General features: G+C 63.9%; 1 protein-coding gene across 1 annotated transcript in view; it reads left to right on the top strand.

Moving 5' to 3' along the window:
- Positions 1 to 19,461, top strand: part of CABIN1 (calcineurin binding protein 1) — a gene marked incomplete at its 5' end in the record, with an annotated part of 78,185 nt that overhangs the window by 34,905 nt on the left and 23,819 nt on the right. Inside the window, 3 exons of the mRNA XM_081113749.1 lie at positions 7,589 to 7,771; positions 9,893 to 10,224; positions 15,623 to 15,736. Of these exons, the coding sequence (XP_080969875.1) occupies positions 7,589 to 7,771; positions 9,893 to 10,224; positions 15,623 to 15,736 (629 nt within the window). The remainder of the gene's footprint in view (positions 1 to 7,588; positions 7,772 to 9,892; positions 10,225 to 15,622; positions 15,737 to 19,461) is intronic.

Here is a 19,461-nt window from a genome sequence, read left to right as displayed (position 1 = left end):
TGCTGGGCGGCTGTCGCCTCCCTCCGGTCGCTCTGGCTATTGGGCCCCGACCGCCCAGAGGGGTGAGGAGAGGTGGGAATAACAGCCGCCTGCCCCCCAGGCTGCCGTCTGAGACATTCCCACAGCGAGGGCCTGCTCCCTCCTGTTCACCTCCAAGCTCTCCCTCATGAGAACCCCGAGAAGGCGCTGGAAGCCAAGCCTGCTTAGGGCTTCGTTTCATCAGGCGCCCCTGTGCGCGGCAGCACTTGCTGCTTTTCCAGAGCGAGGGCTGCTGCTCCCCTGGCCCACGGCCTGGCTGCACCCTCAGCCCTCAGGCGCGAGCCAAACTCAGGGAGCGGGATTGTGCTTGGCTGTCCGTCCACAGAGCGGGGGGTGCCTCCCCTGGTGCGGGCACCCCGGGGAGCAGCGAGGAGGAAGGACTGCCTCAGACAGGGACTGTGGTGCCACCTGGCACTGCCACCCAGCCATCCCACGTGGGCGTACACGTGCACAGAGCTGTGGGCGAGCAAGATGCTGGGGCCCAGAGCTGTTGTGACACGTCCTGGCTGCCAGTCTAAGGGGTGTTTGTTGTGGAAGTTTGCAGAGGGAGCCATACAAGTGCGTTTTCAATGGGTGTGAAACAGTGATTCCTGTCAGGATAGGAGCCATTGAGATCCCGTGGCCACTTTGCTCTGCCTCAGCCCGTGTGCCAGAAAGCCTGCAGCGGCTCTTAGGAGGGGAGCCGGGGAACCAGTGACTGCACAGCTCATGGTTGGGTGCAACTGAAATTCCCAGAGACTGGCCTGGCCTCTCGGTGGGGTGGGAGGCTTTCTGAGGAGGCAGAGCTGAGCCAGGATCTTGGGCATGCTGCTATTTCCTACACAGGGTGGGCAGGAGGGACCAGGCAGGGTTCAGAGGAGAGGGGGGGGGCGCTGCTGTCCATGGTTTCAGGGTGCCCATCCGGCCCCATTTACAGCATGAACAGACCTGAGCCTCAAGTCATAGGGCTGCCTAGCGTGGCTCCCATGCAGTCAGCTGCACTCTATGGCATTCCTCTGGCGGTCATGTGCGGGCAAGGTGGCCCTGCCAGGAGCGTCCCGGTGCCTGTGCCGCCCCCACGTGACATTCATCCTCACCTGCCATGCTTCACTGTCTGTGTCGTGTCCTGTGTGCTCGCTCCCGCTGCTCGCCCAACCTCCTCCGCCAGCATTGCCCGTGCTGCCCCTCACCCGGCCACACTGTCCCCAGGCTTTGTCGTTTGTCTGCACTGTCACGGCTCGCTTCAGGGGACAGCGCAGACCGCATGCTCCGCCCGAGTCCGGCTCCCTGCTGCCTGTGACCCGAGCACCTGCACAGCTGCTGGTCTGAGCTGGAGAGTGTGTTTGATGTGCTTGGCTTCTGCCCTGTCCCATCTGCCCAGCGCTGGGCGGAGGCAGTGCCGCCGTGCCTGCCCGCCTGCCGCCCGGCAGGTGTCTCAGTCCGTATTCCCATTGCTTTGCTCTTTCTTGCTTTAAAGAAACAACAAGGGCAACAGACTCTCAGATCCCAGGTCACCTTTGTAAGGACAGGTGTAAAAGGACAAGTGTGCGCAGTAGCCAAGGTGCTACAGGGAGAAGCTCCGATGGCAGGCAGTGCTGGAGGGCAGGCCTGGCCTGGTCCCTGCTCACAGCGCCCTTCCCCGGGCAGGGAGTCGGCTGATGGTGGGGAAGCTGTGTCCATGGACAGATCTCCTCAAAGCGGGAGAGACTCCGAGTGCAGCTCAGTTTGTCTTGCGTGTCCCCCATGGAGTGGGGCCTGGCCTGGGGGCAGGGAGGGAGGCTGTTGGAGGGCAGAGCCAGTCACCTCGTTTGTTCTCCTTCATGCCCCACTTTTATAAAACCTCTTCGGGTGCCTGGCCGCTGCTCCCCGGCGGCAGAGTGTCCGCCTGTGCACCGAAGGGTTGCAGGTTCGATTCCTGGTGAAGGGAATGTACCTGGGTTGCAGGTTTGAACCCCGCCCCAGTCGGGGCACAGGTGGGAGGCAACCAATCGACGTGTCTCTCTCAAATCGATGTGTGTGTGTCTCCCCCCCCCTTCCACTCTCTCTAAAAATAGTAATAATAAATAAATAAATCCTTAGGTGAGGATTAGCCAAAATAAAAAGCCTGTTGAGGCCACAGTTGGTCATGGAGATGAGCAAGTGCCTGCTGTGTGCTAGGACAGAAGAGGGTGCTGCAGGGAAAGCCAAGATGGGGCCCCAGGGCCCCGGCTGCCTGGTTGCGCCTGTGTGTCTACAGGCAGTGCCATGGAGCAGTGGTCGCGCCTGAGCTGGCTCTGGGGTTGGGTGGATTTGAGGACTTGCTGGCGGGAGCAGGCCTGCAGAGAGGCTTTGGGTCATTTTGGGTGACGACAGTGGGAGCAGAGACATGGAGGTTGGGGAGTCCTATGGCCTTTGAATTCCGAGTGACCAGGGCGGGCAGGAGAGGAGAGAGCATGGCAAACAGCTGGGCCACGGGGCTTCTTTCCCGTGGATGTAGGGAGTGACGTGGTCATGGCATCTCTCTGTCAGGTGGGTTGGCAGCCTTCCTGTCACCACGCCAGGTCCCTTCCCCGTCGCTAGCTCTCACTACTCTGCGCTTGGCCCTGCGGGTCGTGCTCTGAAGCGAAGGGGCCAGGGCTTAGGAGCAGGCGCGTCAGCAGCAGCCGGTTGGCGATGCGCATCCCTCGAGGATGCAGCAGAGGGGCTGGACCGGCCCAAAGGATGGAAGTGAAATGCCCCCGTGGTTGGCAGTGAGGGGAGGAAGTATTTATGATCTCACACAGTCTGAATTGGTGTGAGCAGGCTTTGTGTGGGCAGACTTCAAAAGAGCTCTCGGAAGAAACGCAGGGCAGCCTGTCGCCTGCTCACTGGGGCAGTCTCCTTCCTCCTTGGCCTGCAGGCAGCGCTGCAGGAAACTGGAGCCCAGGCTGCGGGCAGTCCCTGGGGTCTCCTTCAGGGCGTGCTTTCCCGCTCTGCAGGCCGCTTGGCTCTCCGACACAGAAGCAGTATCCATCCACCTCCTGCTCTGTCTCAGGCCCAGGGGCCAGGGGAAGCCGGGCCTGGGACCCTCTGCAGAACCTGCAGGTGGTGGCTGGGACAGAACAGCAGCCGCTTCTGCGGGCCCTTGCCCTCCCCCCCCCCCGCCCCCCCCCCCCGCCCGCCTCCACCAGGCAGGCAGGAGAGTAGAGGGTGCTGCCACCAGGCTTGGCATCCTTTGCCTGCAGAGCATCAGCAGACCCACCTGGTTCTCAGCACAGGCCAGCGCCCTGGGCGCGTTCCGCTGCGCCCGGCTTGTGCCTGGGCCTCGGGTGCGGAGGAAGCATCCCAGGCCATGAGTGCGCGGGTACACAACGCCATATGTCAGCACCTTCAGAACCTTGGCCTAAATACAAGTCCCCGATGAGGACTGTGACACTCAGGGACTGCTTTGTGGAGGAGGTGGGGCTAGAGCCAGGCCGGGAAGCTCGGCCAGTTGCTGGCAGCTGAGTGTCCCCAGGTCAGAACAGCCCGCCCTCCATACGCATCCTGGCTCCCCATGCGCCTTCATCAAGGAGGGCTGTGCAGGTGGAGCTGGAGGCAGGCGGAGTGTGGCTCGGGGCGTCCTTGCCCAGAGGCACCCAGCTTTGGGCGGGGTGGGGGGGGGTGGGGGTCCAGGGCTCTTTGCTTCCTCACCCAGAGGAGCCTCCCCAGTGCTGGCCAGGCCTAATCAGGCTCATTCCCTGGGTACCCTGGCCTGTGAGTTGTCCGAGACAGAGGGGCCTTGTGGGAGTGGGGAGCGGGGAGGGACCAGTGGTATCCTCCCCTCTCCTGCCCCTGCAGCCGCCTCGGGCAGGAGCAGCCCCAGTCCAGGGTGCCCTCTGGTCTCTGCTGCCCCCTCCCCGCTGCCAGCTGCCTGCCAGCTCCTCTGGCTCCAGCGTCTGAGGCTGGACCTGGTCTCCGAGACCAGCTCCCCAACCCTGTGAGCCTTCCCCGTCGCATCTGGCCAGCGTGGCTGCTGGCAGAGTGGCCCTCACCGCCATCCCCCTCAGCCCTCCCTCTGGTCTCACCGAGGCCGTGGGTTTGCTGTGCCAGGGAAGGTCCCGTTTACAGGGGAGGAGGGCAAGGTGAGGTGCCCCGGTCTGTAGAGTGACTTTGTAAAAGAGCTTCATTCTTCCACTCTATTGATGTAAAAGAAGTGAAACGTGGTGTTCTTTTGCTCTGACTTGCTTCTTGGTGTGAAACCCTGGGTTGCTTCTTAGCATTTAAAATTAGGAACATTTAATATTTTAAATCTTACTTCTTTTGTTTTTGTTAATTATCACCTGAGGAGATTTTTTCTGTTGCTTGTTCTGTTTCTTTTTAGAGGAAGTGGAAAGGAGAGAGGAGGAGAGACAGCGAGAAACATCGATGTGAGAGAGACAGCGATTGGTTGCCTTTTCCACGTGTGGGGCAGGAATCGAACCTGCAACCCAGGTCTGTGCTCTAGGTTGAGAATTGAGTCTGCCCCTTCGGTGCGTGGCACCGAGAGGCACCGAGCTTTGGGCAGGGTGTGTCCAGGCAACCACTGAGCGTTGCGGCCAGGGCCAACCAGGGTCATTGCAAAGAGCCTGTGCCAGCCCTTTCAGGCGCACAAGACCCAGGAGGGCTAGAGAGAAGCCTGGCCCTGAGTGCTGGTGGTGGCTGTTCGCAGCGATGCACTTGCTCTGTTCCTGGGTGTGCAATCCCCCGGCAGCACCTGGACAAGCACGGCCCCGCCCCCCTTGCTTCGCAGGCCTGGGGAGGAGGGGGTGCCGCTCCAGCCGGGGCTTTGAGTGCACAGTCCCACCTCCAGATCTGACCCAGCAGCCCGCAGGGAGCACAGCCCTCTCCCTTCCCTTCTGAGCACCAGGCCTCCTCAGGGCTTCACAGGTGCCCTGGTCACCCCAGGACAAGGCCTGTCCTGAAGCTCCTCAGGGCCTCCCAGGACCAGCGCGGCTGCTGTGCTCCGCCCTTGCAGAGGGTCCGCCGTGTGGGTTCTCACCCCGTGTCAGGCTCCAGGGAAGCATAGTCTAGCCCCGGTCCCTGCCAGGCCCGCTTCCTCAGGTCTGCTCTTCTGCGGTGGCTGTTGTTGCTGTGGGTGGACTTGTCCCAGGGAGCAGGGCCCTGAGGCGCAGGGCCGCCCTTCGTCGCCCACACTTCGGGGCGGCTCTGCCTTTGCCTCACGCTCCGGTGCTTGCGAGGTTCACTCACCAAGCAGCAGCGAGAGGCCTTAGCACATTGGGCGTAAATATCCGTTTGCTTAAGCCAATCCCTGGATTTCGTAATGATCGCACTGGATTCCACCAAATTAGCCGTCCTTTCCGGCCCAAAGCCCAGCAGCTGTGCGGCCTGAGCTCGCCTGGCAGCAGGCCGCGTTCACGCGCTCCGTCCAGCCAGGCCTGCTGCCTGGATGCTCGCCACGCGGCCTGCTGCTCGGCGCAGTGCCTTCACCTGGTGCGATGCTGCTAGAGCGCCTGTCCCCGCCCGACTTCCCGAGGGCGCCTTCCGCTTCGCGGCCGTCACTCCGGTTACGTGCCAGGCACGAGGCCAGGCCTGTGGTGATCCCGTGTGTGTGTCAGGGACAGACAGGGAGAGCAGACAAACATGTTAAAAAGTGTCGAGTGGAGCCTGGAGCAGCCCGGGGGGCAGATCTGGGATTGGAGTGCAGGTTTGGAACTGCTGGGTCCCGAGCTCTGCAGGCCCGTGCGTGGCCCCTGGAACCAAGGTCTCTGTTCCTGGCCCGCCCTTCCCCCCGCAGAATGGGCGGCACCTGCCCCTCTGGGAGAAGTGACCCCTCGCACTGGGGCCTGGTGTGGGACTTCCTGGAACTCCCAGTCAGTGCTTGTGGAGCTTTGGGGGTCTGGCCTTCCTGAGAGCGAGGCAGAGGGCCCAGCCAGACCCCTGACCCTGTGAGTGGGACACAGCTTCCACGTGGCCACTCGGGCCTCACACACACCTGGCCTCCTCGCTGCATAGGCTCCGTCCGTTCTGCTGCCCCTGATGACCCAGTCACTAGGCAGTGGCCTTGGCACAGGCTGAGAGGTGGCGGATGTGGGTGAAGAGGGCAGAGCTGCCAGCTGGCTGCACAGGCCTCTCCTCCATGCTCTCTGTGCACAGGCCCGCTTTGGGGGTCCTGTCCTGTCCTGTCAGCGTGGAAGAGCGGTCACCACCCATCGGCGTGCTGCTCAGCCTCGGCTCCAGGGGCAGGAGCGAGCCTCTGCCCATTCAGGATGCAGCCCTGTGACGTCAAGTGAGAGACCGTAGAGAAAAATAGGTTCGGGTTCTTGGAAGCAGTGATGCGGTGATTGGGCTGGCCTTTCGTGAGCATTGCCTGTGGCCAGGCCCTGTTTTACGCACGTTTCCTGGATTAACCTAGTAACCCTCAGACAGCCCGGGGAAGGGCACTGACGTTCACAGTCTCGCGTGTGAGGGACCGAAGCGGGAGGCCCCCTGAGTCAGCAGCAGAGCGGCGGCTCTCCCGGGGGCCGGCTGGGGACTGGGGAGACGGCCTCGCATTTTGTGGCAAGTCTTTTGCCCCAGCTTCCCGTTCCTCTGATGTGATTTTATGCTTAACGTGGAGCCGGTCTGTGGGCTTTAGTGTTCCATTCCCGCCTTCTCCTCCGTGACCCTGCCCTCTTTCTGCAGCCCATGCTTCTGCTGTTATTGGTGCTCGGAGCCAGGAGGAGGGCAGGTGGGCTCTGCTGTCTTGGTCCAGCCGCAGACGTAGGCAGGCTGTGTCCCCGTGTCTGGGGGCGGGTCTCTCGGTGACTCGGTTCCCCCTCCCCCGGTGGCGGGAGGGCCTCTCTCAGAGCTGGTTTCCTGTCCTCTCCTCCAGCTGCAGTGGGTCCCCTGTCCCCGAGGCACCCCGGTTTGCCCGGTCCCCTATTGGCTCCCGGCTTGTTCCTTAAGGAGAAAGGCCCAGCCAGGGCTCATGCCTCCAGGCAGCAGCCACGCCTCTCCTCCGGGCCTGCACCCCAAAAAGCTTTCGCCAAGCCCCCGCCCACAACCCCCCTCCCCCCCAGCCCTGGCCCTGCTGTCTCTCAGGAGCACCTGTGCAGGCTGAGGAGCGGAACCAGCAAGCGGGCGCCAGCCTCCCTGGCCCTGCGACTCCAGGAGCCTGTGCTCTGGCTCTGGACCACGCTTGGCCTTGAGCAGCTGGTGAACCGTGTTCGCCGAGCTCTTACCCCTCAGTGGTTTATGCCCAGGATATCGATGTGGTGACACTGCCTCACAGTGTCCTGCTCTCATCTCCCCCGTCCCCCATGCTCAGCAGCATCGCACTGGAAGCTGGAAGTCAGCCCCGATTCTTACACCACAGAATCAATAAGTGCTACCAACGAGGGCTTTTCCCGCCCCCCATTAGTTGTTGAACATTCGCCAGAACGCATTGCTGGGGGCACTCCCAGGAGGGGACCATGGAGGGGGCGCCTTTTGCTCTAGGGCAGGCGGCCCGGCAGTGGCAGAGCGCTGTGTTCAGGCCGCGTCCGCAGGGCAGTCACCAGGCCGCCGGCAGGGCGGCTCTCCTGGGGAGGCCCCTCCGTGTGGGCGGTGGTTGGTTCATGCTGCCGCCCTCCCTCCCTCCCTCTCCCCTCAGAGCGCAGCCAGGACAGCACGGCCGTGGCACTCTCGGACTCCAGCTCCACACAGGAGTTCTTTAACGAGCCCCCCAGCTCGCTGGAGGGCGCCCGGAAACCCTGTGCTGAAAAGAGGCCGCCTGTTCCCAGTTCCCAACCAGGACCAACTGGCAAAGACCTTCCAGGGGCCACAGAGGAAAGAGGTATGGAGACCCCACTCGGGGACTGGAGCTGCTGTGGTGACCTTTTCTTTTTGTTGTTAATCCTCAGCCAAGGATACTTTCCCATTGATTTTCAGAGAGAGAGTGGAATGGAGGAGAGAGAGAGAGAAACAGCCATGTGTGAGAGAGAGACATCCACTGGTTGCCGCCTGCACACACCCTGACCAGGGCCGGGGAACCTGCCGCCGAGGTAGGTGCCCTTGACCGGAATCGCACCCGGGACCCTTCAGTCTGCCGGCCGATGCTATCCACTGGGCCACACTGGCCAGGGCTGTTTTGATGTCCATTGGCAGTTGGGCAGCACCAAGGAAGCAGGCTCTGGAGTGGCCCAGGCCTAGCTTGGCTTCCGTCCTCCTGCTTCCACCTGCTGCCCTGGGGCCTGGGTGGGCGAGTCACTCACCGTCTGGGCCTCCGTGGCTCCTCCTGTGGGTGCCAGTGCTGCCACGGCCACGCCTGGGTGGTGAGGGTCAGATGAGAGAGCTCACAGGTGCGCATGGCCCTGACACACTTGTCGTTGGTGGTGTGACCCCACCCCGGCCCCCAGGTGGGAAAGCCCTGTCCACTGCATGGGTGCCCTGTTTTTCTTCTGGACGAATGGCTACTTCAAAAGCCTTTGGGTTGTAAAGGTCACAAGTGTGTGTGTTTAGTCTGAATCATGTCAGACCTTTCGGAAAAGGAGATCTCCCTCTACTCGGCAGGGATCAGGGCTGACTCTACCCTGGGGTGTGCCCAGCTCTTTGGGGTCCCCAGTCCCTCTTGTGGACTTGGTGACCAGGGCACCACGCCAGGCTTGCAGGAGAGAGAGTGCAGGCCAGGCACCCGGTGCTGCCCTGAGGCTGGGACTGGCCTGCCAGCCGAGGATTTTGAAAGCTTTCCCGCTCTGGCCAGGACCAGGCAGCTGCTTGTCAAACAAGAACAACCCCACCCAGACCCATGCGTGGGGGTCCCGGGCCAGGCACCGTTTAACTCATAACCACTTCAGACTCTCACCCTGATGGCTCCCACGTTACAGGCAAGGAGCCTGGGACTGAGGGGCAGGAATTTGCCCAGGGTTGGTCTGCACCTGTAGCTTCTACCCCGTGCTGCCTCTCCAGGGCGGTGCATGGGCTGGGGTGGTTGATGATAACCAGGGCACCCCGGTGTCCGGGCCTGGCCCCGAGAAGTCCCTGCACAGGCCTGGCTGGGAGCGTCAGGCTGCAGGAGCATCAGGCTGCAGGAGCGTCAGGCTGCAGGAGCGTCAGGCTGCAGGAGCGTCAGGCTGCAGGAGCGTCAGGCTGCAGGAGCGTCAGGCTGGGAGCGTCAGGCTGCAGGAGCGTCAGGCTGCAGGAGCGTCAGGCTGGGAGCGTCAGGCTGCAGGAGCGTCAGGCTGCAGGAGCGTCAGGCTGCAGGAGCGTCAGGCTGGGAGTGTCAGGCTGCAGGAGCGTCAGGCTGCAGGAGCGTCAGGCTGCAGGAGCTCGCTCGTAGGTGCCGCAGGGGCCTGAGCCATTTGCACTGGGAAGGCCTCAGCGCACAGGACAGATAGCGTTGGCACCAGCCTGCTCCTCTGGCCTCCTCCAGGCGGTCCGTGCCAGTCCTGGGGGCCTGGGGGCTCTCTCCTCCTTGACACTTGCTCCCACTGCCTTCCTTCCATCCCTTCCCCCTGGCCAGACAGCCTTCTTCTGCAGCCCCTGCCGCCCGGCACACACTCCCCTGAGCCGCCTGCCCGCCCTGGTGGAGCAGCCTGGGAGCCCAGGTGCTGAGCTCATGGCTCACACAGCCGCCGCCCTGGAGAGGGTGCGGGGGTCTGTGGGCTGAGGCGCTGCGTGGGGAGCAGGTGCAGCCCTTCGGGTGCCTCTCCCGGCTGTTGTGTTCTGTGGTGGCAGCCACCCCCGCCCTGTGGGCTGCTTCCATGCGCACCTGCACAGGCCCTGGAGGTGGGACAGCCATGTGCCACACATAGAGCCCAACTCTGCCCCTGCCTCAGGGCCCTGTGTGTGCCAGCTGGACGCCCTGTCTCACGGGAGGAGAGGAGCTATGCTGCCACCCCCCGAGGGCCTTCTGCTGGGGCTGGGCCACCCAGGGCAGAGCCTGGCGCTGAGGGACCGTCCTTTCCTTCGTCACTAGGGAGACCCGAGGAGTCCTTGGAGAGCACAGAAGGCTTCCGAGCCTCAGAGCAGGGCAGCCAGAAGCCCACCGCAGAGCCCCCAGCCTCTGCCTGCGTCCCCGTCAAGGCCTCCGTGGCTGCTCCCACCCTGTGGGACAGCAGGAAGAGAGGGGACGCCCCCGGGGAGCCAGCAGCCTTCCCGCAGGGGCTGCCGGCCGGGGCCGAGGAGCAGCGCCAGTTCCTCACGGAGCAGTGCATCGCCGCCTTCCGCCTGTGCCTCAGCCGCTTCCCGCAGCACTACAAGAGCCTGTACCGGCTGGCCTTCCTCTACACCCACAGCAAGACCCACCGCGTGAGTGGGCCTGGGGGCGCGGCGTGGGGGGGGTCTCCCCAAGGCTCGCAGCTGGGTGAGCAGGACGAAGGCAGGCAGAGCTGCTGAAGGGCTCCGTGGCCTTGCTGGGGGGATGGGAGAAGCAAGTGCAGGGGCGGGGCCAGCTTTCCAGGTGCCGGAGGTGAGGCCGTGGTGAGGCCGCAGGCTGCAGTGAGGGTGCAGGAGTGGGCGTGGAGGCTGCTCCCATGCGGCCACAGGTGTGGGTGCTTGTGGGTGAAGGATAAGGGCCAAGAGGCTCATCTGACCTTGAGAATCTGGGGAGCACCTCGCACTCCGCTGTGAGGTTCCCTCATCATCCTGACCAGGGCCCACGGGCACAGCTTCCAGATGCCGGAGGGAGGGGCTCTCTCCTCTCGGTCCAGGCCTTGCTTGCCCTGGGCCAGTGTCCTCTGGCTGCTCAGAGGCCTTCACTATGGCCGGCCCTGGGGCTCACCTGTCCACGATCTTCGCAGCCTCTGCTGCTGACGGCGGCCTGGCTCTCAGGAAAGCGGATGATGCAGCAATTCCTAACAGCTGCCCAGGCTTAGCCTCCCAGGAGCTCCCCCAGGCCTTGAACCTGGCATTTTGTGTTTGTGGCGGGATTGTGGCGTGTTACACATTCTTTCACTCCCTCGTCACTGCCCAGGAGGCCCTGTGGAGACAGTGCCCTCATCGCGGCCTCTGCCCCCTGTGGAGCTTCATTTCGAGGGACAGACAGATGAAAAACGTGCACCTGAGCCCTGACTGGTGTGGCTCAGTGGATAGAGCGTCAGCCTGTGGACTGAAGGGTCCCAGGTTCGATTCTAGTCGAGGGCATGGACCTTGGTTGCAGGCTCGATCCCCACGGGAGGCAACCAGTTGATGTGTCTCTCACATCGATGTCCCTCTCTCTGTGTCTCTCCCTCTCCCTTCCGCTCTCTAAAAATCAATGGGAAAATATCCTCAGGTGAGGATTAAAAACAATGTTCGCTTGAGCAAATACAGCAAGAACATTGTAATAACTACTACAGAGAAGAGAATGGGGTGGGGTGCTGCTGTGCTCCTTGAAGGCACCTGTTATGCTCAGTCCTGTAGGGTGGCCATGGGCAGAGTGGAGGGCAGCAGTGGGCTGCTGGTGAGGGCAAGCAGCCTGGGCACCTGGCAGGCGTGGGTGAGCAACCAGGGCGAGGGCGAGGGCCAGGGTGGCAGGAGCAGGTGGGGCAGCTGTGGTCTGCTTTGTCTGGCTGCCCCCGCAGCCGTGTTCAGGGTGCATCCCCCCACCACTTGTTCCCCTGCTAGTGTTCGTGCGGGAACCTGAGCCTCCCTCCCCGCACTCAGGTTCCACCCGGAGCTCTCCGGCGGCGGGGATAAGGGCCTTTTGCTGTCGGCTGGTCGTGAGGTTGACGTGAGTCAGTGCTGCCTCACCAGGCAGGACACGTGCCCTCAGAGCGAGCAGCCTGCCTTGCAAGCCCCACATGCTTGAGACTCCGATGGGAGCAGAAGCCCTCACTGAGCAGTGTGTGCCCATCCCGGTGTGCACCGCGTCTGACCTTGCCCCCTGTGGCACACCCTCCTGTGACAGGGCAAGAACCTGTCCATGTGGCAGCATAGCGGCCTGGCTGCTCCAGCCCCATCAGACCCCCTTCTCTGTGGACGAGCCCAGGCCCCATGTCTGCTTAGGGCTCACCTGGCTGGAGGCTGCCTCCTGCCTGGCGGGCCTGGAGTGCCTGCTAGCTCCAGGCGAGCTGCTGGCCTTCGACTTCAGAGGCGGCTTGTGTGCTGGTGTGAGCCCCTGCCCCTCACCTGATTGCTGTGGGAACAGTTCCCTACGTCCTGTGCCACCAGCTCACGTGTGGAACCTGCAGAGCCAGGGGAGGGGCCCTTCTGGCTGGGTGGGTATGAAGGGGTTGCAGTCGCCCCCTCCTGGCCCCGGCATGCAGGTGAGCGTCCCCGGGGCAGGTGGTGAGCTTCACGCTCCAGCCCGATGGGACAGGCGTTACGTGGTGTGCCGGCCACAGAGCAGGGTGTCCCTGCCTTCCTTCAGCCCTGCCCCCTTCTGTATACACAGGGTGCCCCCCCTGCAAAAGGACGCCGTGCCCAGCCCCGTGCGGAAGCCTGGGCGGCTGCTGCAGATCCCAGCCAGCTCTGTGGTTTGCAAAGTGAAAACTCAGTACTTTTCTCAACTTGGGAATCTTAGCTATGCGTTTCAGAGCTGTTGGCCACATGGTTTGAAGGTTCTGTGGTGCCTTTGGGGCCAGAAGAGGGGGGCCAGGTGGCCTGTCAGGGCGGCTGCCTGCCTGGTCCTCCTGCAGGGAGAGTGGTCCCAGCAGTGCCGGGCGGAGCGCTCTGCCGGCAGCAGCCGTGACAAATGCGTTTCGGCTTGGACAGAAGAGTGAAGCGACCGCCAGCTCGCTGTCCCGCCACCACGACGTGGCAAAAGCGCTGGGGTTCTCCTGCGTCCCCTCCCGCGTGCTTCCTGTGCGTTTCTCTGGGTCACTCACTCATTCACTCCGCAGCTGGCTGCGCAGCGGCGGTTGTGCGAGGCCGTGGAGGTGCTGGGGATGCCGGGGGGGAATCCCTCCTGATGGCCGTGTGCGCTCGGGGCCCGTGGAGAGCTGAGCCAGGCCAGGGCCTCTGCGTGACTGCGCTGGGGAGGAGTCCAGGCTGATTGACTAGGGAAAGGCAGACCTCATGCTCCAGGCGCCCCCAGCACAGGGCTCTCCAGCTGTCTCTCCTACAGCTCTGCCCCCAGCGCTCCCACCCCGGCCCCCCTGGGCCCCTCCTCCACATGCCGTGGCCGTCTCCTGCCTCGGCCTCAGACTGTCCTCTCGGCCGGTGGGCTCGTCATTCTCTGCAAGCTCCAGCCGGTTCCCTTCCTTCCGGCCTTTCCCTGAAGGAACAGCTGCCTCCTCTCGTCCTGGTCTGGCCCTGAGGAGCCATCAGTAGGGAAGTCAGACCGTGGGCCTGTCCTTCTAGGGCTGACAGACCAGCAGGAGCAGACGGCAGAGCTGTTGGCCAGTCAGTGAGAGAGGCTGTTTAAGATGGTGGGGGGTTGGGGCGGGGGGGTGGGGGGGGAGTGAGATGGTGCCAGGCCCAGGCGAGAGATGAGAGATTCAGAGACTTGGGGGGGGGGGCAGGTGTGGCTAGGGGGCTGACGGGGAGATGGGAGGGGAAAGGCGGGGTGTGGGGTCGTCTGCAGTGCAGAGCTGGCGAGGCCTTCGAGCAGAGGGGTGCCTCTGGTCAGGACCCCTCCCCGTCCGGCCCTTCTCAGCGCATTTCGTGCCCAAGCCTCAGGGGACTCAGTGTCCCAGGAAGGTCGGTGCCGCGCTCTGGTGTGCGTGTTCCTCCCATCCCAGGGGTGGGGGTGAGCCGGAGGCGCTGGGCAGGGGGTCGGTGCTGCCATGGGCGGTCCCCTGGTGGCCGGCTCTGTGCCAGGCACACAGCACCTGACCAGGCAGATTGGTAAAGTGATTTGCCCACCTGTGGGGCAGGGGAAGCGCCCACGTCTGAGTCCCGCTGGCCTGGTCCAGAAGGCAAGCCTGGCTCCACCGCTTCCTGGCTCTGGGGCCTGGGCTCGCTCTTGAGCCTGTCTGAGCCTCCGTTTCCAAACCTCATCGCGACAAGGACAGTTACATGGGACGAGGAGTTAGAGCTCTGGCTCAGCCCACGGGGCACGAAGCCGCCTCGCCACAGCGCCCGGCTCTGCTCTGGGCGCAGCATGCGGGTTAGGCCCTGCCCCTCACCACCGGCCTGTCCCTGCCAGCTCCCACCTGGGGCCCCCGGCGCGAAGGTCTGACTGGACACTCTGTGCCTTAGCTATCGACCGGCTCTCCCTCCGGCAGGGATGGAGGCGCTGGGAACGCGCGCTCCCCGTGGGGTGCGCCGGCCCGTCTGCGGGAGGCTAATTGCCCATCCAGGTTGGGGCTGGAGATCAGTGCTTCTTGCTCTCTCCTCAGGGGCCTGGTTTCCAGGTCTGAGAGCCCCGGGCCTCCCCGCTCTGCCTGGCGGTCTGGCAGGGCGCAGTTGGTGCTGGGGTCCGAGGTGGCGACAGAGGGCGTGCCTTTCTGTCCCACAGCCTTGGGCCTGGACCAGGTCCGCGCCTGGCGCCACCTCCCTCGGCCTCCTTACCGTGCTCGCGCTTCCCACCAGCAGGAAGGCTCTGTTGACCTTATCTTTTACTTTATTTTTTTGTCTTCTTAAGAAAATGATGGCCACTTTGGAGGTGCTTCTTCAAGCCTTGTTCCCTCATCGAACCCCCCAAAACTGCTGCTATTTCAAGGGGTTCCCGGGTACCTCCCACAAGCCCCCAAGGAGCCCCGGAAGAGGTGTGGGGTCTCGCGCGGGGTAACTCTCTCAGGCCTCCTGTGCGGGGTGCAGCCGCCGCGCCCCACCGCAGCTCCCACGGGCGGGAGCGGAGGCTCAGGAGCAGACCAAGCCCGGAGCTGGGTTTGCGCTGAGTCTGAAGTCGTGACTAAAGGAACCACTTCCTAAGTTCCGCCCGGCCAGCAGTGGCCAGAGTGGGAGCAGGTGGGACCCGCTCGCAGGCTGAGGAGGGAGAGGCGCTCACAGTAGTTGGGACACGAGGTGAGGGAGGCCTGGCCCCGGGTGCAGAGGCAAGCGAGGCACCTGCTGGGGGACGGAGGGGGAAGGACTGGTTGGCTGGGGATTGGGCCGGGGTGGGGGCTGTGGAAAAACAAGGGTCTGGCATTGTGAGGTCCTGAGCTCAGGCCCTCTCTGCCCCGCAGGCTCTCCCTCAGCGAGCTCTGTCCTGAGTGGGTGAGATGGACATGCAGGCGCCGGGCACTGGCTCCAGCCAGTGGAGAGAAGGTGGCCGCCCGGTGGCTGGTGGGAAGGGCTGCTCTCTGGTTCGGTGAGAAGGCCAGGCCGCCAGATTCACACCTGCTGCACTCTGCCCCCTGGCACCACCGAGGCCAGCAAACACTGTTCTCACCCTGCCAGGCTCCCCAAGGGGCACCATTGCTCAGAGAACACGGGCCTGAGCATTTGGACAGAGCCCCCTCCCTGCAAGCACGCAGGCCCCTGGCACCCTGCAGAGCCTCAGGACTGGCCATTTGGGCTAGTGGGGGTCTCCCTGCAGAAAGTGGGGCGCTGGGTCCTGCCAGCAGCTTTACAAGGCTGGTCGGGTGAGGGGTCCCTACTTGTGCCCTCTTTGGGCAGTCTGAGGCCACGCTCTCCTCGTCAGCTGTGTTGGGCAAGAACTCAGTCCCAGAAACGTGCCCACAGCCAGATGATCAAAGCCAGCAGCCCGAGCTGCCTGGAGCTGCGGGACCGATGTCGGCGGAGCTGCTGCTCCACGCTGCGGTGCCAGTGCAGCCTCCCTTCCCGTGGGTGCCCTGAGCTGCCCACACACTCACTTCCAACCTACTTCTTGTTTCCCCAGAACCTCCAGTGGGCCCGCGACGTGTTGCTAGGCAGCAGTATCCCGTGGCAACAGCTGCAGCACATGCCGGCACAGGGGCTCTTCTGCGAGAGGAACAAGACCAATTTCTTCAACGTGAGTACTTTGCCTTGTTGATTTCCACGGCTGCTCGCTGCCACTGCTTTCCACCAGAGGCGTGCGAACGGACCCTGGGGGTGCTCCCAGGCCACGGGTCTGGGCATCCTCAGGGGCAGGCACAGTGGTGCAGGCGAGTGCGCCAGGCTCAGGTGGGCCGTGCTTGCTGAGGAACTCCTGGCGTCGCTGCCCATGGCGGGCAGTGGTGCGGGCTCACACCCACGGCCCTGCTGCCTCCTGAGCAGCTCCTGGGCCCTGGGCGTCGGGCACCTGGGGGCTCTGATGGAAGGGACTGAAGCTGGTCTGCTGCTTAATAACAAGTGTGGCGAGTGGCTGGGCTTCCAGGCCCTTCCAGCCCTCACATCCTCTGCAGAGTGAGACCCACGGCCGGGCAGGACACGGCCCAGCACCGCAGCCTGTGCCTCCCATCCCCAAGGCCCCTGGGACCTGCCTCCCTTCCTCATGCTCTCTGTCCTGCAGACAGATGGCCCTTCACTCTGCTCCGCGTCAAGTCCCCGCCGCTCCCACCGTCTCAGCACAGCCAGCTCCCCGCTGAGAGGCTCTGGCCAGTCACAGGGCCTCTGAGCTTTGGTTTCTTCTGTATCTTCCTGGATTCCTCGTTACATGTAGAGGAAGTGAAGAGCGGGCCTGACTTGGACAGGAGCCAAGGAGGGCAGGCCTCAGGTCTAGAAGGTGTGACGGAGGCTGGTTCGGGAAGCATATGGACAGGGCGAGGTCTCCTGAGAGCGGTGGTGGAGTGTCTGGGTGCATGGCCTTCCTCTCCCAGGCGGTGAGCTTCTTGCGGCCAGGTGGGGGTGCTGGAGCTGGGAGCCCGGCGCCTGCCAGCCCTCTGTGTGGGTACTTCGTGGACAAGTGGTAGATAGCATCTGTCGTCTCCGTGGGACCAGGGCATTGGCAGTGAAAGAGAGCTCCTCCCACCCGCGCGCCAGGCCTCGGCCGCTGCCCCATCACAGCCTCTGTCCCTGGCCTGCTCCCAGCCGGCGTCCTGGACTCCGCTTCCTTCGCGCTTCTCTTCGGAGGGGGATGGGCTCCTTGTGTTCATGGACAGAGGCCAGACAGACACTCGCACCTTCCCTGGTGAAGTCCCGAGGGACAAGCAATCCCAGCTGGCTGGTGACGGGACGGCCTCAGGGCCCCCACCCTTGCTGCTTCTCAGGTGCACCTCCGGGGGGAAACCTCTAGCCCCGGGGTGGGCAAACTTTGACTCGAGGGCCACAATGGGTTCTTAAACTGGACCGGAGGGCCGGAACAAAAGCATGGAGGAGTGTTTGTGTGAACTAGTACATGTTAACACTGCTGCTGGTGCAGGAGCGGAGGGGAGACCAAGAGAACCCTCCGCTCTTTCGGCTCCGCGGGCCGGATAGAACAGCCGAACGGGCCGGATCCGGCCCGCGGGCTGTAGTTTGCCCACGGCTGCTCTAGCCGGACCTTGCACGCAGCAGGTCGGAAAGTGTGACCTGCGCGCACCTGAGTTGTGCGCAGACTGTGCCAGGTGTGGGAAGCGGTTAGCCCCCACGTGGAGCAGCACCCAGGGCAGCCACGCTGCCCGCTGTGGTGGGCGTGTCTCTGACAGCCAGGCTGCAGGTCAGGATTGGCAGCTGGTTCTTCTCCGGCTCATGTGCACTGGGTGACCGCCGGGGCGGGGCAGAGCACGGGCGGGCCAGCCCTCTGAGGCCGGAGAATGAGGGAGGGCCGGATCATCGGGGCCCTGACCCGCCACCCACACGCCCAGCCGTGGCGTTGCTCACCCAGGAGGCTGTCTGGGGCCCCTCCATCCTCTGGGCCAGGCTGAGGGCCCCTCCTGCTATTCTTCAGTGACAGTTCCGCCGCATCACAGAGCCCAGACTCCTGCTCCGCTCATGCCGGCGCCGTGTCCTTCTCAGAGGGACTTGGGTGTGTGGGGGCTGTTCTCTGTTTTCTGGGGTGTCTACAAAAGCAGCCAAGTTTGTCACGCAGCGTTAGAAAATGTGCGTGTGTGTGTGCGTGTATGTGGGGGGGAAGCTTTTAGGCAACTTTTTTTCACTGACACGAAGTCTCAGAGTTTCCCTGTGAGAAGTACAGGCCGGCCCACTCTCTGCAGTTGCTACCCTGCATTGCGTCGTGCGTGGGGTGAGCACTTACCTTGTGCACACACAGGCTGCAGTGGCCTCCCTCCGCAAGCGTCACTGTGGTGTCCCCGCATTCCTCCCAGAGTCCCTGGCCGGCCTGGCCTGGTGCAAAGGAGGTGCTTATGAGCGTCTGTGGATGGTTTCATCCACTCCCTCTCCCTTAGCAGCTGGCCCCCAAGCAAGCTCTGGCCCAGCCAGCGCGGCCAACGGAGGGCCCTGCCCGGGGCGCTGGGAGGCTCGCAGCAGAGCCCTATGCATGGCCCCTCGTGCAGGACGCTCTGGGCATGGGGGAGCAGGGGAGAAGCCTCAAGGAGTCTGGTGGGCTGGAGGGAGGGCTCCACTGGAGGGTGGGTGCTCTCAGCAAGGAAGGGGCTTGGACCAGGTCTGCGCAGTGCTGGCGAGCCCCTGGGGGCGTGCGGGTCTGTGCTGGACTGCACCGACGTACGACGTGGCCTGTAGCAGGTCCCAGCAGTGAGGGTGGATGCGCATTTGAGAAAGGAGTGAACTTGTGCATTTCCAGCCCCACTGTTTCCAGCTTGGCTGAGAGGGAACCTCCCCGCCCCCCTTCTTTCCGCTGTCCCCAGCAGGTCGGCGCTCTGGCAGGGCTCTGCCCCAGGCTGGCCAAGGCCACCCCGAAGGCCCCTGGCTCCAGCCCGCCCCCCGCCGGGCAGGAGAGCCAGAGTTGTCGGGTCTTGTTGGTGGAGGTCCTGTGCCCCCCTGCCCCAGGGAGGCCTGGCCTAAGCCCCGCTGCCTGTCCTGGCACAGGTCACAGCATTGGGGTGGGCGGATGGGGATGGGAGACATGGAGGCTGGGGTTGGCCCAGGGCAAGAGGCCTCCTGAGACAGTGCCATTCCTGCGGGGGGCACGGGGCTCTCTCCCTGGGCAGAGGGTCCAGGAAAAGTGCCTGGAGCTCCGAGGGCTTTCCGTGCAGGTGTGCACACCTCTGGCAGGAGGGCCGTGAGCTGGGCTGCTCTGGCCACAGTGAACTTCTCTTCCTCTTGTAGTTGATGCAGAAACGTTCCCATAGCAACCAAGCTAGAGCGGGTGCTTTCTCCTTCCCCAAAGTGTCTGCTTAGCTTAGCAAGGAGGTTTGTCTTGTTGCAACCAGTTCCCAGCCACCGTGAAGCAGCACAGGGGGCCGAGGCCGGGCCTGCACTGCTTCCTGTTTCCGAGGCTGGCAGCGTGGGGCCTGCGTGGGGTGTGTGGGGCGGGGGAGGTGCTGCCTGCTGCAGCGCAGCCGCCCTGCCTCGGGGCCTCCACAGCCTGCAGCACGGGGTGGGGGGGGGAGCCCATGTCCTGGGGGCTGGGCCTGAGGTCACGGAGAAGAGCACAGATTTGGGGCTCAGGCAGGCTCAGCTCCTGGCCACTTCACCTCTTACTCGGCCCCACACGGGGCACAGGGCTGGCGTGGGCCGGTGGTCCCAGTGGACAGGTGCCCTCAGCACCGAGTGGCGCATCCCGCACTTCCCCTCAGGACAGAAACCAGGCGCACAGAGCCCGGGCTGCTTTCTGGATCCCAGTGGCACCTCAGGAGGGCAGTGCTGGTATCAGAAGGGATGGCTGGGGAGGGGGTGATGGGAGCCCCAGCTCTTGCC

The sequence above is a fragment of the Myotis nattereri genome, assembly GCF_964212035.1.
Source record: "Myotis nattereri genome assembly, chromosome: 19".
Classification (NCBI taxonomy): Eukaryota; Metazoa; Chordata; class Mammalia; order Chiroptera; family Vespertilionidae; genus Myotis; species Myotis nattereri.
The sequence above is the reverse complement of the archived record's forward strand: the minus strand, read 5'-3'. Positions and strand labels throughout refer to the sequence as shown.